The 17,431-nt window shown below is 38.0% G+C and overlaps 1 protein-coding gene across 1 annotated transcript in view; it reads left to right on the top strand.

The window, feature by feature from the left end:
* Positions 1-17,431, top strand: part of Malrd1 (MAM and LDL receptor class A domain containing 1) — a 602,535-nt gene that overhangs the window by 411,443 nt on the left and 173,661 nt on the right. The window contains exon 30 of the mRNA XM_051205714.1: positions 3,514-3,675. Coding sequence (XP_051061671.1) covers positions 3,514-3,675 — 162 coding nt within the window. The remainder of the gene's footprint in view (positions 1-3,513; positions 3,676-17,431) is intronic.

The raw sequence follows: 17,431 nt of genomic DNA, 5'->3' as shown, positions 1-17,431 counted from the left end.
ACAGAGCAAATTCTAGGACAACATCAAGAGCAATACAGAGAAACCCTTTCTCAAAAAAGTAGTTAGTAAAACTATTTTCCCATTCTATAGGCTGCTGCTTTGTTCAAATACTTGTGTCCTTTACTTTACAGAAGCTTTTCAGTTTCATGAGTTCCTATCTATTAATTGCTGATCTTACTGCCTGTTCTAATGGTGCTCTACTTAGAAAGTCTTCCTCTTTACCAATGAGTTCAAGGAGTTCCCATTTACTAGACTATCATGTTTGTTGTATCTGGTTTTATGTTGAGATATTTGATCTAGTTAGAGTTGATGTTTATACAATGTGATTAGTATTGATTCTTATACATGTAGCCATCCAGTTTTACCAGTACTATTTGTAGGAGATGTTGTTGTCTATATTTGCATTCCAAACTATTCCTAAACTAGCAAATAGAAGGAAAAATAGGTTCACTTCACACTTGACTAGTTAAATCATGAGCCACCTTGTGGGGAGGGGTCTGTATCAGCTTGACACATATACTTTAGTGAAAAAATAATAATTGCTTACATTATATTCTGTCTTATTACACACATGTGGTACACTGATGTACATGCATGCAAAACACCCACACACATACAATAAAAATAAAGAAAATATCTTTTATTAAGTAAGACATAGAAAGACTGATTAAGAAAAGAGTAGCCAACTACTTGTGAAGTATTTTTTAAAGTAAGTTTATTTTGGACAGATGATATTCTAACACACGTTTGGAGTTTAAACAACTTTTAAGATGATTCAGATTCATCCTAAAAACTTTTTTATCCAAGTAAAGGTTATCGTATTCTAAGCTAAGATTTGTAATAGTATTTTCACACTGTGTTGGAAAAAATGGACTATTTTAACCACATTAAAATAACACAAGAACAGTGCTGAGGATGATTAATGTGGCTTGAGTTTGTAAGGTAGGTAGGATGAAGCCTATGCTGAAGACAATCTCTACAAATAAACCATGGGTTTAAACCAGTGTAACTGTCACAAAACTTCAAATAAGGGGATGCATAAATTTTCACAAGAAAAATATCCAGTTACTGGTGACATGTCAGGTATATAAATAGTGATATCGAACCAATAGTGAATCTAGGGATTTGAATGATAAGATTTATGTTAAATGGAAATTTCACAGAGGGCATACTTGGAGAGAACATTGAAATGTTTTGACAGTAATGGTTGCATATTCCAAGAAGAATGGTCCAGGAATGTTATTTTATCATGTGTAAATATTTGCAGGACACCTACTTAAAAGTATTTGGGAAGGCTATTTAGTGAAAAACATAAATTAAGTGCATGCCTTTTAAAGTAAAGGTAGAAGATGTGTGGGAATTGTGATTTTAAAAAAATGGGCAGGGAATATGGCACTGAAAGAGAAGGAACTATGTGACTTTAAAGGACATGAATTGTAGAGGAGGAATAAAGCTCTGATGAGGAGTCTGTATAAGAGGCAGAGATTTGGTTTAGAACACAGAGAGTCACCTGTTTTAAGATGGAGAGAATAAAATGTAAGAAAATATATGCAAGTCACATGTATGTCTTGAAAGTCAAAGTGGTGACATTGTAGGTAGGTGGAGCTAAGAGTAACAAGATTATCTGAAGGGAAAGGGAGTAGAGCAAGAGTATTAGGTCTAAGGGTCAAGGAGTGTGGTAGATGGAAATACAGACTGCACAGAACCCACGTATGAAAGTCTAACAGCAGTCCTGGGTATATGCAAGAAGGTTTTGAATGTTGACTAAATGCTGGATTTGGTTAGTTTAGTTTATTGCATCTCTTCATAGTATAATCCTATTCTCTATTATAGAATGCTAGCATGACATGCATAAGAAACAAAGTCAATAACTAAGTACATAAAACAAATAGATTATGCAGTCATTCAAGCGAGTTAAAATAATGTACTAAAAGAAGAAAATAATGATTAAAATTCTTGGTTGTAAGGATAAAATGAAACAATTCTTAAGGAATTAAAATAATTGTTCATGGAAATTCCCTTAGGAACTCAATATGGTGTGAAAGAGCATTAGTTCTATGTGCTTTGTCTGTGGCATCCGTTTAACACACAACTTTTTGCTGATTAAGCTTTCATGGGCGAAGGTTGGTATTTTATTAAGAAAAGAAGAAATTTAAGGGATAACAGAAACCATCCTTTTAAAAGAAAGGAAGTGCTGATGGCTATCTCAGTTGATGCATACTGGTTAAATAACGTAAGAATTCATTCTGTCTTCCCCGAAAGTAACCCATGTCCTGGTTTCTATTGAGAGGTCCACACATCTTTAAAGTATACCAGCTTATTAATTCCATTATTCTTTTCTATTATCCAATGTTTCTCTAGAGCTGTCATTCCCTTGTCATTAGCACTAAGAAAAACTACTATGCAATCAAAAAAATAAAGAATTCATTCTGTCTATTTATCACATTTTACAATGTGCTCAAAAAAGTACTAACTCCTGGACCAAACGGGAGACCAGATGAAAGTCTGGCTCCAGAGATATTGTTTTGGAACACTTCACAAATGACTAGTGAACTTCTCACCTAAGATTTCTCTCATTGTGAGAAAATTAATTTAATTTTGAATGAGTCAACTGCTTTCTTTCTTAGTGGCTAGCCTGTATCCTGATGATATCCAGAATGGGTTGTGCCCAACATGGTCTACTGCTTTGCCCAACATACCTATCCTTTCATAAGCATTTTTGCCTTGCTAACAGCTTATGCTATTCAAATGCCTGAGCAAATCTGGATACGCTGAGCATACACACAATAGAGTGTGTTTATGTATTCATCCAGATTGGTCCATATCATCATAATGTTTGTGCATAAGCCTCATTTTATATGTCACCTATAAACATTAGTACTTAATCCAGATAATTATGCAGCATGTAAATAACACCACACTGACATAGCTTCTAGATCTCTTGAGAGAACATACAGAATATATGAGACATTACCACTTAGTGTAAATACTCTGTTGTATAGAATGCATATATAAATGACTAAAATATATGAGTTCTAGAGATGGTTCAGTGGGTAAAGCACTTGCCATTTAGCTTAAAAACCTGATGTTAAATATTCAGAACTTATGTCAAGAAAGAGTGGTATGTCTCTGTATTCCTGGTGTTCTAGCAGCAAGAGGCTAGGCAGAGATAGGAGAACAAATCCTTGGACGTTCCCAGCCTACTAACCTGGGACAGGGAGCTACAAACAGAATTAGATGCTGTCTCAGACAAGATGGTAGACCAGCACTGACACCCGAGTTTGTCCTCTGACCTCCACACACACTCCATAGCAACACACACTCATATGTGTCTCTCTCATACACACATACAAACACACACACACACACACACACACACTCATCATGCACAACAAAATGTTTCAAAATTAAAAACAAAACAATTATGAAATGATTTGAATCATCAAAAATATAGTGGAACATGGAATGTTGTAGGTATGTTGTAAAGCTTAAATGAATATCTTTTTTCACTAGGATATTACATAAGCACAGCAGGAAGCTGCAATTTTGAAACAACATCAGGAAACTGGACTGTAGGCTGTGGTCTCACCCAAGATCCTGAGGATGACCTGGATTGGACAATTGGCAGTATGATTCCTACAGAAGCCTCTACCCATGGTTCTGACCACACGCCAGGTAAATGTAACAGCCATAGGGAAGCCCAACAAATGGTGTAAATGTTCCTGTAGGATAGAGCTTGGAATGCTAAGTGAAAGAATTATCCCTTATGTTTTAATTACTGAAATCGTAAACAAACTTATCTGTCATTGTCACAAGGAAGCCCATGACTTTTTTCTTAATTTAAAAAAAAAAAAGGAGAGAGAGGACACATTTTAAAACATTGTTTTCTCTTTATTAAATTAATTTTTTCTCACGCAATATATGCTGCCTGCAGACTCCCCTCCCTCCAATCTTCCTAGCTCCTCCTTAGCTCTCCTCTCCCCCCAGGTCCACTGCTCTTCTTTTTCCCATCAGATATGATGTCCCAGAGAAATCAACTATACTCAGCATCCCAAGTTACAACAAGAATGAGCACAAAGTTCCATATCAAGACTGGGTAAAGCAACACAGTTGGAAGAAAAGAATCCTAAGAGAAGGCAAAAGAGTCAGAGATACCCCAACTCTCTCTATTAGGATTCCCCCCCCAAAAAAAAAACCTCAATTTAAACAACTTCAACATATATTCAGAGTACATAACATAGACCCATGCAGGCTCCATGATATTAATTTCACTCTCTTTGAACCTCTAGGAGCCCTGCTTAGTTGACCTGTGAGCTATGTAATCCTCCTATTCTCTGATTACTATAATCCCTCCTCTCCATCTTCTGTGAGTTCCATATAATATTGAGCTGTAGGTCTCTGCATCTGCTCTTATCAGGTGCTGGATAAAGTATCTCTGATCATGACTAGGCTAAATACTGAGTATAGCAGAATATAATTAGGAATGATTTCACTAACTTTGGGAGGGGGCAGTCATGCTTGATTTTACAATAGGTCTACAGGCAACCCAGCTTCCAATTCCTAGCCAGACAGTGTTGGACATGGACTGTCTCTCTCTCTCTCGGTGTGGGCCTCAAGTTAAACCAGTCATTGCTTGGCCACTTCCACAAGCTATGAGCCACTCATGCCCCAGCATGAGTCCTTGCTGGCAGGACAGGTTGTAGGCTGAAGCTTTTATGTGGTTGGGTTGATATCCCAGTCCCAAACCTATAAGCCTTGCATGGTTACAGAAGATGTCCAGTTCAGGCTATGTATCCACCATTACTAAGAGTCCTTTCTAGGGTCACCCATGTCATAGGTTCCAGGAAATTTTCTCTGCACCAGATTTCCACATCACCCCTCAAACGTTCCTCCTCCAATTCCTATCATATCTTCCTTTGTTCCTCCCTTCCCCACTAGATCTCTCCTGTTCCCATTCCTACCCAGTCCAGACCACCTGAAAAATTATTCTTTACTTAACAGCTAATATCCACTTATATGTGTGTCTAGATTAACTTTCTCTAAATAATTATTCTAGTTCGGTCATTTCGCCTGCAAATTTCATGATGTCATTATTTATATTTATGGTTGTGAGCCTCGCCTTTAAAGGCTTAGCTATCCCTCCAGCAAGATGCCATTTTTTAATAGCTGAGTAATACATTTTTGTGTAAATGTTATGCATATTTTAATCTTTTATTCAGTTAACAGATATCTAATTAACTTCTGACAGAATGACGTTTCTCAATAAAATTAGGGGGTGGAAATTGATAAAACTACACAAGAGGGGAGAGGCTTGGAGGAGAGGAGCAGGGAAACCATGGTTGGGATATAAAAACAAACAAGAATTAAAACATACAAAAAAGGAAAACAAGAGAAAGATCAAATTATGAAAACCCCTCAGTAACAGTACCACACACTTTACATTTTGGTTAAAAAGACAGGATAATTATTAAATATTAAAAACTGCTGATCCTTGCCGAAAAATATATAGTCTTTTATTATAGTTTATAATTTAAAAATGCAACCTTTTCCTCTTCTCCTTTCTTCCACCAACACTTCCTATGTAACTCACTTTCTTGCTTGCTCTCAAATTCATGTCCTCCATTTCTTTAACTGTTGTTTTAGGTGTGTACATTTTTTTCCTATAAAATGCAACTTTCTTTGGGGTTACGAAGTAGCCTGGTGTATTTAACATGCTTCATTGCATTTATTAACATGAGATTTATTAACATGACATTTAAACTTTTGAACTATGAATGAATGAGATTGTCTGCAATAAATGGTCTCATGCTAATTGGCCATCTGAATAGAATAAAAGAGACCAGCTCCTACAGTACAGAAAGGAATCATCACTGGACAGGCTTTGGTCTTCATCTATGCCATAATCTTTTCTGTGACTCCATGCTCAAGAACCCCTCCGAGAATTACAGCTTCACTACCCTTCTGATTTCTCAAGCTGATCCCTTATAAAATTCTCTGTCCCTGTGTATCTATCTCTCTTTGAATCTGTGTTTGTCTGTCACTTTTTATGTACTTAAGCATGCATGTTTATGTACATATGCAGAGATATGGAGTCTGTTTTACTGAAGAACAATAATGCATTAGTCCCCTCAAACAATCACAACATAGTAACAGTAGCAAAGCACAGGATAATATGATAATAAGATAACATTTCAAAGGAATTATATGAAAGATTGGCTCAGCCAGCACACTACCAGAAAAAAATTGCTTAACTTATATGGATTCTAATCAGATTCAATATTCATCAAGTTTACTCATAGTATGAGTCCTTTCCTTGTCTCCATCAATGTGTAACAAGCCACATACCTTATTAATTATGTCTTTTATCTGTTTGTCTTCAAATTAAAATTTTATTTTTAATATTCTTGTCTTGGACTAACTTCTGTTTCCTCTCCTTTTCACCCTAAGATTTATTTCAATTAAAATAATTAAGAAATTATTACTAGGTAATAGGATAGAGAATCGAGTAGCTAAGATCAGTTGGGATTAATATGTTAACTATGTCACCAAGAGAGAATAATTTAATTCAATAGAGAGGATGTGAGTTCTTTAATACAGGGTATATCTGTTCATCTAGTCAGAGGGATAAATACTGAATCATATATAGATATATATTCCAGGTAGAACAAATTTTTAAATATAAGAAGAAAGTAATAAAACAACACAAGGAAACAGAGTGCCCTACATGAAATTGAAGGCAGAACCTATTTACTAATACACAGAGGGACTTTCTTTTTTTTTGTTTTTCAAATGTTAATTTTTATTTATTTATTTATTTAATATAACCAAGTCCATTTAACTGAAAACAAACATTTCTAGACAATATCTGGGAATTTGGGCATTGTTCTTTCCAAACTACTTCCTGCTAGTAAGGGGCGCTGTCATGGGGGATTCTAAAAGGATGCAGAAATCCTGGCTGTAGTCTGTAAGGCTGCTTTGTCTAGCTGCAGGACAAATGTAGGATCACCTACTACTCTGTTTCAGGCGGTCTAGCTTGATCAAACCACATCAGTCTGGAAGGAATCCACAGCTTTTCATTTTCTGTGGAAACAAAAATAGAAATACTTTTCCCCAGTAAATTGTACTTGAACTTAAATTTTGGGATTAAAGCATTTTTTTATTTAATTTATTATTTAACATGTTAATCCTAGTTCCCTCTCCCTCTCTCCCTCCCTCCCTTCCTCCCTCCCTCCATTCCTCCATTTCTCACTCCCTTTTACCCTCTCGGCCAATCACATGCCCTCTAACCACCCTCCCCTCCCATCCCCCCACCCCAATTCCATGTGTAGAGGAATGCCATCAAGTTGGGGTCATGTAGATCTTACAGGTCATGTGAAGTAGGGACTAGGGCTTCTCTCCTGTCTCTAGGTTAAGGCAGTTATCCCTTCATGGGGGATATGTTCGCAAGGTCCTTTTGTGCACGAGGGATACATCCTGTCTCCACTGTCTGAGGTCCCTTAGACTCCTCAGTCCTTCTGACTGAGACCCATATTCAGGGGGGCCTAAGTCAGCCCCAAGCTGGATTCCCAGCTATCAGTCTGGTGGCCCATTAGCTCCTCCTTGTTCAGGTAAGCTATCTCTATGTGTTTCTGCTGCCTGGTATTGTCCTCTTCATCTGCATCTGGGTTCTATTTCGACTCACTGTTTATGTATGGGTGTGTGCTTCGGTTTCCAACAGGCATTAGTTGAGGGCTCCATGGATAAGTTAGTTGTTGATCTCACTATCTGGGAAGGGCATTTTTGGTAGCCTTTCCACAGAAGCTCAAATTGTTAGTTGGCAGCAGTCTTGTAGTTCTCTAGACATTTCTTGGTGTTTAATTTTATCTTCAAACCAATATTGGCTCCCTCTTTAATGTTCTCTCTCTCTCTCTCTCTCTTTCCTGTCTTCTATTCCTAACCAATCTCAATCTCATTCGCTGGCCCCCCAAACTTCCCCTGTGCTCTGAGGTAAATGTCCATTCCTGGTTCTATGAGGGACTTTATATGAATCTCTTAGAATACAACTTGTATCATAGTTCCTCTGGTGGAATGAATTATAGGCTGGTGATCCATTGTTCTAGGTCTAAATTCCATATATGAGTGAGTACATATGTCCCTCTTTTTGTGACTGGATTACCTCATTCAGGATGGTTTCTTCAAGTGCCATCCACTTGCCTGCGAATTTCAAGATACCATTATTTTTTTCTTCAGAATAGTATTCAATTGTGTAGATGTGCCATATCTTCATTATCCATTCTTCAATTGAGGGGCATCTAGGTTGCTTCCAGGTTCTTGCTATTACAAATAGTGCTGCTATGAACATGGTTGAACAGATGTCTTTGTTGCATGGATGTGGATCATTTGGGTATATGCCAAAGAGGGGGATTGCCGGGTCCTGTGGTAAACTAATTCCCATTTTCCTGAGGAACCACCATACTGATCTCCAAAATGGCTGTATGAGTTTGCACTCCCACCAGCAGTGGAGGAGTGTTCCCATTTCTCCACATCCTCTCTAACATGAGTCACCATTGGTGATTCTAATTTTAGCCATTCTGGCAGAAGTAACATGGTATCTCAAAGTTGTTTTGATTTGCATTTCACTGATAGCTATGGATGTGGAACAGTTTCTTAAGTGTCTTTCAGCCTTTTTGCCTTTTTGATTTCCTCTATTGAGAATTCTTTCTTCAGTTCTGTACCCCATTTTTTAATAGGGTTATTTGGTGTTTTGTTGACTAGTTTCTTGAGTTCTTTGTATATTTTGGAGATCAGCCCTTTGTCAGATATAGGATTGGTGAAAATCATTTCCCATTCTGTGGCCTGCCTTTTGATCTTGTCCACTGTGTCCTTTGCCTTATAGAACCTTCTAAGTTTGAAGAGGTCCCATTTATTAATTGTTTCTCTCAGTGTCTGTGTCCCTGGAGTTATGTTCAGGAAGCAGTCTCCTATACCAATTTCTTCAAGTGTACCTCCTACTTTCTCTTCTAAGAGGTTCAATGTGGCTGGATTGATGTTGAGGTCTTTGATCCATTTGGACTTGAGTTTTGTGCATTGTGACAGACATGTGTCTATCTGCAGTCTTCTACACACCCTGATCCAATTGTGCCAGAACCATTTGTTGAAGATTCTGTCCTTGCCCATTGTATAATTTTAGCTGTTTTGTCGAAAATCAGGTGTTCATAGGTTTGTGGGTTAATATCAGGACTTTCAAGTCGAGTCCATTGGTCTACCTGTCTATTTTTTTGACAATACCAGGCTGTTTTCAGAACTATAGCTCTGTAGTCAGGAATGGTGATGCCTCCTGAAGTTCTTTTATTGTATAGGATTGTTTTGGCTATCCTGGGTCTTTTGTTTTTCCATATAAAGTTGATTATTATCCTTTCAAGGTCAGTGAAGAATTGTGGTGGGATTTTAATGGAGATTGCATTGAATCTGTAGATTGCTTTAGGCAAGATTGCCATTTTTACTATGTTTATCTTACCTATCCAAGAGCATGGGAGATCTTTCCATTTTCTGGTATCTTCTTTAATTTCTTTCTGTAGAGCCACAAAGTTCTCATTATATTGGTCTTTTACTTGTTTGGTAAACGTTACACCAAGTTACTTTATGTTTCTGTGGCTATTGTAAAGGGTGATGTTTCTCTGATTTCTTTCTTTGTCTCTTTGTCCTCTGAAAAATGTAGAGGTACTGATTTTTTTTTGAGTTTATCTTGTATCTTGTTAGTTTGCTGAAGGTGTTTATCAGCTGTAGGAGTTCTCTGCTAGAGTTTATTGGGTCTCTTATGTAAACTATCATATCATCTGCAAATAGAGACAGTTTGACTTCTTCCTTTCCAATTTGGATCCCCTTGATCTCCTTTTGTTGTCTTATAGCATTAGCTAGAACTTCTAGTACGATATTGAAGAGATATGGAGAGAGAGAGAGCAGCCTTGTCTTCTCCCTGATTTTAGAGGAATTGGCCAAAGTTTCTCTCCATTCAGTTAGATGTTGCCAGTTGGTTTGCTGTATATTGCTCTAATTATGTTTATGTATGTTCCTGTTATCCCTGACCTCTCAAAGACCTTTATCATGAAAGGGTGTTGAATTTTGTCAAAGGCGTTTTCAGCATCTAGGGAGATAATCATATGGTTTTTCTTTTTCTGTTTGTTTATATGGTGGATCATGTTGATATGTATTGATATGTTAAACCATCCCTGCAATCCAGGGATGAAGTCTACTTGGTGATGGTGGATGATTTCCCTGATGTATTCTTGAATTCAGTTTGCCGGTATTTTATTGAGTATTTTTGCATCGATGTTCATCAGGGATATTGGTCTGTAGTTTTCTTACTTAGTTTTGTGTTTGTGAGGCTTGGGTACCAAGGTTATTGTGGCCTCATAAAAAAAGTTTGGCAATTGTAACGAGTATGGTTTTTCTGCCTGCTGCCTGGTCTTGTCCTGCCCCTGCACAAGCCCCAAATAATACACAGAGACTCTGTATTTGATATTATACTGTTGACCAGGTACTACTTTCTTATCGGCTAGCTCTGCCTTAATTATTAACCCATTTCTATGTATTTCCACGTGGTCTCCTTACCGGGGAGTGAGGCAGGCATCTGGTCACCCTGGTCTCTCCATGCTGACTCCACCTCCCTACTTCCTATTTCCTCCTTGTCTCCTAGTCCCTCCTCTCTTCCTTTCCTATTGGCCAACAGTGCTTTATTTATTAACCAGAATGAGAAACATATGCAGGATGACATCTCCCATCACCTCCTCTTTTATGTCTAAATAAAAAGAAGGGTTTTAACCTTAACATGGCAAAATATATTATACAACAGTTATCAAGTAAGAGTCACAGTTAACAATATTTAGCCCATTAACATTTAGCAAGATTTGAAGAAAATATTCCATCATCTATTCAATCTTTGTGTGTCGAAAGTCTAAGTAACTTATCTTTAATCCTAACTAATGAAAACTATAACCATAACTATCTGTCTTCAACTCCTTCAAAGACCACAGAAGGATAGTATATAAACTTTAGAAATGACAGAGACAACCCACTGCCTGGTCACCTGAAGTTCTTTTGTAATCTTCCATCTTCAGCCCATAGGCCATAGTGTGTCTGGCAGACTCTTCAGCAAAGCAGGAAACTTTAAACTGTCTTCTTGTATTGGCAGTTTGTCAGTCATTTTTCTCTGTATCCTGCAGACTGTATGGCAGACTCTTTCATGAAGCAGGATCTCTGAAGCAATGTCCATCTTCAATCAGCAGTCACTTTTCTGTGGGCCCTGCATGTCCAGTTTATACATCACAAAGTCAAACAGTCCAGACAAGAGCAGTATCTTGTCCACATGGCTAGTTTTGCTATATTGGAGACAAATTCCATAACGTGTTTCTTTAATGTCCATCTTCCTTTTTGACGCAGGTGGTGTTGCCAGGAGCATTTATGTCTCACTGTCAAGAAAAACCCTAAGCCATTTTAAATGCCATATTCTGTAGTTCTTTGAAAGGTTTGAAGAATGTCTATATATCTCAAATACATCTCTGTGTATGTTGAAAAACCTAACTAACTTAACTCTAAGCTTTGACTATCATAGGGAATTATCTATAATCTGTACTACATTATACATTACATTTTTAAATGAGCTATATAAACACAATACCTAAACAACACATCACAAAATTGACCTTAAATTGTATCAAAAAATGAAAATCCATTCCAAAACTAAGTATTCATATCTATACTACAATCTCCTTCTTACCTTTAAAAAGAATTGGCTGTGATTATTAACCATTTATAACCAAGTCCATTTAAATGAAAACAAACATTTATAAACAATATTTGGGAATTTGGGCGTCCTTCTTTCCAAACTACTTCCTGCTGATAGGGGGCGCTGTCATGGGGATCCTAAGAAGATGCATCCATGTTCATCAGGGATATTGGTCTGTAGTTTTCTTTCTTAGTTTTGTGTTTGTGAGGCTTGGGTACCAAGGTTATTGTGGCCTCATAAAAAAAAGTTTGGCAATGAAACTTCTGTTTCTATTTTGTGGAACAGTTTGCAGAGTAGTGGTAACAGTTCTTCCCTGAATGTCTGGGAGAGTTCTGCACTGAATCCATCTGGCCCTGGACTTTTTTTGGTTGGAAGGCTTTCGATGACTGCTTTTATTTCATTGTGGGTTATAGGTCTATTTAAGTTGTTTGTCTGTTCTACATTTAATTTTGGTAAGTGATAGTTATCCAGAAATATGTCCATTTGCTTTGAATTTTCAATTTTTGTGGAATACAGATTTTCAAAGTATGACCAGAAAATTGTCTGTATTTCGTCTGCGCCCATTGTTATGTTCCCCTTTTAGTTTCTGATTTTGTTAATTTGCATGTTCTCTCTCTGCTTTTTCGTTAATTTGTGTAAAGGTTTGTCTATCTTGTTGATTTTCTCAAAAAACCAACTCTTCATTCCATTGATTTTTTTTGTATTGTTTTCCTGGTTTCTATTTTGTTGATTTCAGCCCTCAAGTTGATTATTTCCTGGCGTCTACTCCTATGGGGTAAATTCGCTTCTCGCTGTTTTAAGGCTTCCAGTTGAGCTGTTAATTCTTTTATGTGACTATCCTCTGTTTTCTTCATATGGGCAATTAGTGCAATGAACTTCCCTCGTAGCACTGCTTTCAAGGTGTCCCATAAGTTCAGGTATGTTGTGTCCTCATTCTCGTTGAATATTAGAAAGTCCTTAATTGCTTTCTTTATTTCTTCTTTGACCCAGGAGTGGTGCAATTGCACATTGTTCAGTTTCCATGAGTTTGTAGGTTTTCTGTTATTTGTGTTATTGTTGAATTCCAATTTTAAAGCATGGTAGTCTGTTAAGATACAGGGAACTATTCCTATTCTCTTGTATCTGTTGAGGTTTGTTATGTCACCTAGTATGTGGTCGATTTTAGGGAAGGTTCCATGTGGAGCAGATAAAGGTATATTCTTTTGTCTTTGGATGGAATGTTCTATAGATGTCTGTTAACCCCAGTTGAGACATAACTTCTGTTAGTTCTTTTGTTTCTTTGTTGAGTTTCTGATTTGTGGTCCTGTCTAGTGTTGAGAGTGGTATATTGAAGTCTCCCACTATAAGTGTGTGAGGTTTTATATGAGCTTTGAGTTTTAGTAGTGTTTCTTTTACGAATGTGGGTGACTTGTATTAGGGGCATAGATGTTCAGAACTGAGACTTTGTGTTCATGGATATCTCCTGTGATGAATATGAGATGACCATCTTCATCTTTTTTGATTAATTTTTGTTTGAAGTCTAACTTTTCAGAAATTAGTATAGCCACGCCTGCTTGCTTCTTGGTTCCATTTGATTGGAAAAATCTTTTCCCAACCCTTTCCCTGAGGTAATGTCTATCTTTGAAGCTTAGATTGTTTCTTGTATGCAGCAGAAGGATGGATTCTGTCTTTGTATCCATTCTGTTAGCCTGTGTCTTTTTATAGTCGTGTTAAGACCATTAATGTTGAGGTGAGTAAGGACCATTGAATGTTGATGCTTGTTTGATTTAGGTTTGTTGTTGGTTGTGGTATTGTGAATATATTAGTTCTGTTTTACCCTTGGTTTCTGGTGTAGTTAGATTATCTGTTGCCTACATTTTTATGGGTGTAGTTACCTTCCTTGGGTTGGAGTTTTCCCTCCAATAATTTCTGTAGGTCTGGATGTGTAGATACGTATTGGGAAAACCTCGTTTTGTCATTAAATATCTTGTTTTCTCCATCTATAGTGATTGAGAGTTTTGCTGGATACAGTAGCCTAGGCTGGCATCCATGTTCTCTTAATACTTGTAGAACATCTATCCAGGACCTTCTGGCCTTGAGGGTTTCCATGGAGAAGTCAGGTGTAATTTTGATTGGTCTGCCTTTATATGTTAGCTGTCCTTTTTCCTTCGCTGCTCTTTGTAAGAAGTATGGTTTTTCAGCCCGCTGCCTCTGGTCTTGTCCTGCCACTGCACCAGCCCCAATTAACACACAGAGACTCTGTATTTGATATAATCCTGTTGGCCTGTTACTAGTTTCTTATCGGCTAGCTCTGTCTTAATTATTAACCCATTTCTATGTATTTCCATGTGATCTTACCAAGAGCGGAAGAATGGCGGTTCTGTTCTCTCTAGGCTCTCCATCTTGACTCCCCCTTACTACTTCCTCTTTCCCCCTTTCTCCTAGTCCCTCCTGTCTTCCTTTCTTATTGGCCAACAGTGCTTTATTTATTAACCAGTATGAGAAACATATATACATAATGGCATCTCCCATCAGCTCTTAATATTCTTTCTTTATTCTGTATGCTAGGTGTTTTGATTATTATATGTTGAGGGGTCTTTTTTCTTTGGTCCAGCCTATTTGGGGTTCGGTATGCTTCTTGTACTTTTATGGGCATGTCCTTCTTCAGATTTGGAAAGTTTACTTGATCATTTTGTTGAATATGTTTTCCACTCCTTTGAGCTGGGCTTCCTCAGCTTCATCTATGCCTATTATTCTTAGGTTTGGCCTTTTCATGATGTCCCACATTTCCTGGATATTTTGTGTTAAGGATTTGTTGGATTTATGATTTTCTTTGGTCGATGAATCTATTTCTTCTAGTTTATCTTCTGTGCCTGAGATTCTCTCTTCCATCTCTTGAATTCTGTCGGCTTGTTTCTATAGTTGCCGATTTTTTGCCCAGTTTTTCTATTTCCAGCATTCCTTCGGTTTGTGTTGCCTTTATTTTCTCTATTTCAGTTTCCAAGTCTTGGATTGTTTCCTTCACCTCCTTAATTGTTTTTTCTTGGCTTTCTGTACTTTCTTTGCTTTCCTTAAGGAATTTGTTCATTTCTTCTACTTTTTTGTTTTTTCCTCCATTTTTTTAAGGGATTTTCTCACATTTTCTTTGAAGGCCTCTATCATTTTTATGACAGTAATTTTTAATTCGTTCCCTTCTGCTTCCTTTGCTCTGTTTTTGTGTTCTGTTCTATTTAGTGTAGATTCCCTAGATTGTGGTGGTGTCATGCTTGTCTTTCTGTTGTTAGGTGTTTTCTTGTATTGCTGTCTTCCCATAGCTTCTTCTAGTAGTTTTTGGTGGGGTCTCCCCCTCTCTCTATGGTACTTCCCTGGTGGGCTTATGTGGGTCAGAGATATCTGTAGCTCTGGGTGGTCCAAGCTCTATAGGAGTTCTTATGGCAGACAAGGACCCAGGGATGGTGTCAGGGCTGAGGATCCAGTAGAAGATGCCACTAGCCAATGGCTCTGGCCAATGGCTGGTGGACGAGTACAAAGGCTGAGCTGAAACTTGGGAGGTTTTTGCAGGATAGTTGGATCTTACTGGAAACTGGGACTCTACAGCTGAGGCCTCTTTCTTTAGCAGAGGCCCTGCTTTGGGGGTCAAGGATCTTGCAGGCCCGCAGGAACTGAGTGGACCAGCCGAGATAGGCCGGTCTCTGGGAGGGACACTGGACTCCAGCAGAGGACTGGAGTTGGTGTCAGAGACCAAGCAGGTGAAAATTACAGGTGGTCCTGTGCGTGGATTGTCAGGTCTCCTTTGTTCAGAGTTTCTCTGAGAAGTCTCCAAAGTAGGGTAGACTGTTGGCTCCACCCTCTGTCCCTGGAATTTTCTTAAATCAAGTTAGAAAGCATTCTGCTTGGAGATATATGAAAAGAACTCATTAAGATACTTATATACTTCTGTACTGTTTATAGCCAAAATGAGAAATAAATGAATACCTATCTCATGTCATTTATGAACTTTTGAATATTCATTTATTCATGTATTAAATACCAGGAACGTCTCCAGCTCCTGTTGGTGCACCAGTGATTAAATAGGAGTCCTTGCTATAATGAAGCTTACATTCTAGTAGGTTGAAAAAGTTAATAGAGAGACTGGGATAATAAAACTTATGGACATATGGCTTGTTACAACTCAATGGAGACACAGATTAAAGTCAAATAAAAGGATTGGGAAAGACAGGGGATGCTACATGTCTGGGTATCAAGCCAGTATCACAGTGCACACTGATTAATGAAAATATAACACTGAGAAAATCCTGTTAGAAATGAGGCTATAAGGAGGGGAGTGAGTGAACCAGTGGCTGACTTCTTGTTTCCAACTTTGAATATTTCATTCTCTCAATTTTCACTATATAAACATTATATCAATAAGAAATATACTACTTGAATATATTTAGTATCAATAAACCGGATAAAAGGCAGTTTTTCCTTTAATCCTATTACTATCAAAAGTCCTAGTACAACCTTTGATAAGCTTGTGTTTTTATGTACTCCCTTTTTAATTGTTTTTATCATGTTTTTTTTTCCTGGTTCTGCACACTGTTTTCCAGACTAACATAGAATTTTCTATGTAGCTCATATTGTTTTTAAACTATTGGCAACTCTTCTGCTATGTTTCCTATGGTGTGGGTATTTAATCTTCAGCATGCAAACATTTAAATGTGTTTCAAGAAATATTACATAAGTAATGAAGACCTCCTCTGAATGTGGGTGATACCATCCAATGTGGTGTGGGTACAGACTGAGAAGAATGAGCTGAACACTGCCATTCATCTCTCTGCTTAACATGATATGACCAGCACCATGATTTCTTTTTCTTTTTTTATTTTTATTTTGTTATTTTTTTTTATTTTATATGTCGATCCCAGTTCCCTCTCCCTCCCTCCCTCCCTCCTTTCCTTCCTTTCTCCCTCTTACACTCTCTCCCTCCTCACATGCACCCTGACCACCCTCCCCTCCAACCCCCTATTCCACATGTAGGGCAATGCCATTCAGGTGGGGTCCTGTAAATCTGTCAAGTCATTTGAAGTAGGGACTAGGACTTCTCTAGGTTAGGGAGTATCCCTCCATGGGGGCTGTGTCCACAAGGTCCTTTTGTGCACCAGGAATATATCCTGGTTCCACTGTCTAAACACCCTTAGACTGCTCAGTTCTTCTAGCTGAGACCCATATTCAGGGGGTCTGTGTTAGTCCCATGCTGGCTTCCCAGCTATCAGTCTGGGGGGCCCATTAGCTCCTCCTGGTTCAGGTCATCTGTCTCTATGTGTTTCTGCAACTTGGTCTTGTCCTCTCTCTCTCTGCATCTGGATTCTAGATTGACTCAGTGTTTATTTATGGGTGTTTGCTTCTCAACAGGTACTAGATGAGGGCTCCATGATAGTGGATAACTTAGTTGTTGATCTCACTATTTGGGAAGGGCATTTATGGAAGCCTTTCCACGGTTTCTCAAATTGTTGGTTGAAGTCAGTCATATAGGTCTCTAGACCTTTCTTTAGGTTCAGTTTTCTCTTCAAACCAATAATGGCTCCCTCTTTTATGCTCTCTCTCTCTCTCTTTCTCTTTCTTTCTCTCTCTTTCTCTGTCTCTTTCTCTCTTTTCTGTCTCCTATTCCTACCCTGACTCAATCTTCCTAGTCGTATGTGCTCTCCT

This window comes from Phodopus roborovskii, unplaced genomic scaffold (assembly GCF_943737965.1).
Source record: "Phodopus roborovskii unplaced genomic scaffold, PHOROB, whole genome shotgun sequence".
Lineage (NCBI taxonomy): Eukaryota > Metazoa > Chordata > Mammalia > Rodentia > Cricetidae > Phodopus > Phodopus roborovskii.
This window is presented reverse-complemented; position numbering and strand designations above follow the sequence as displayed.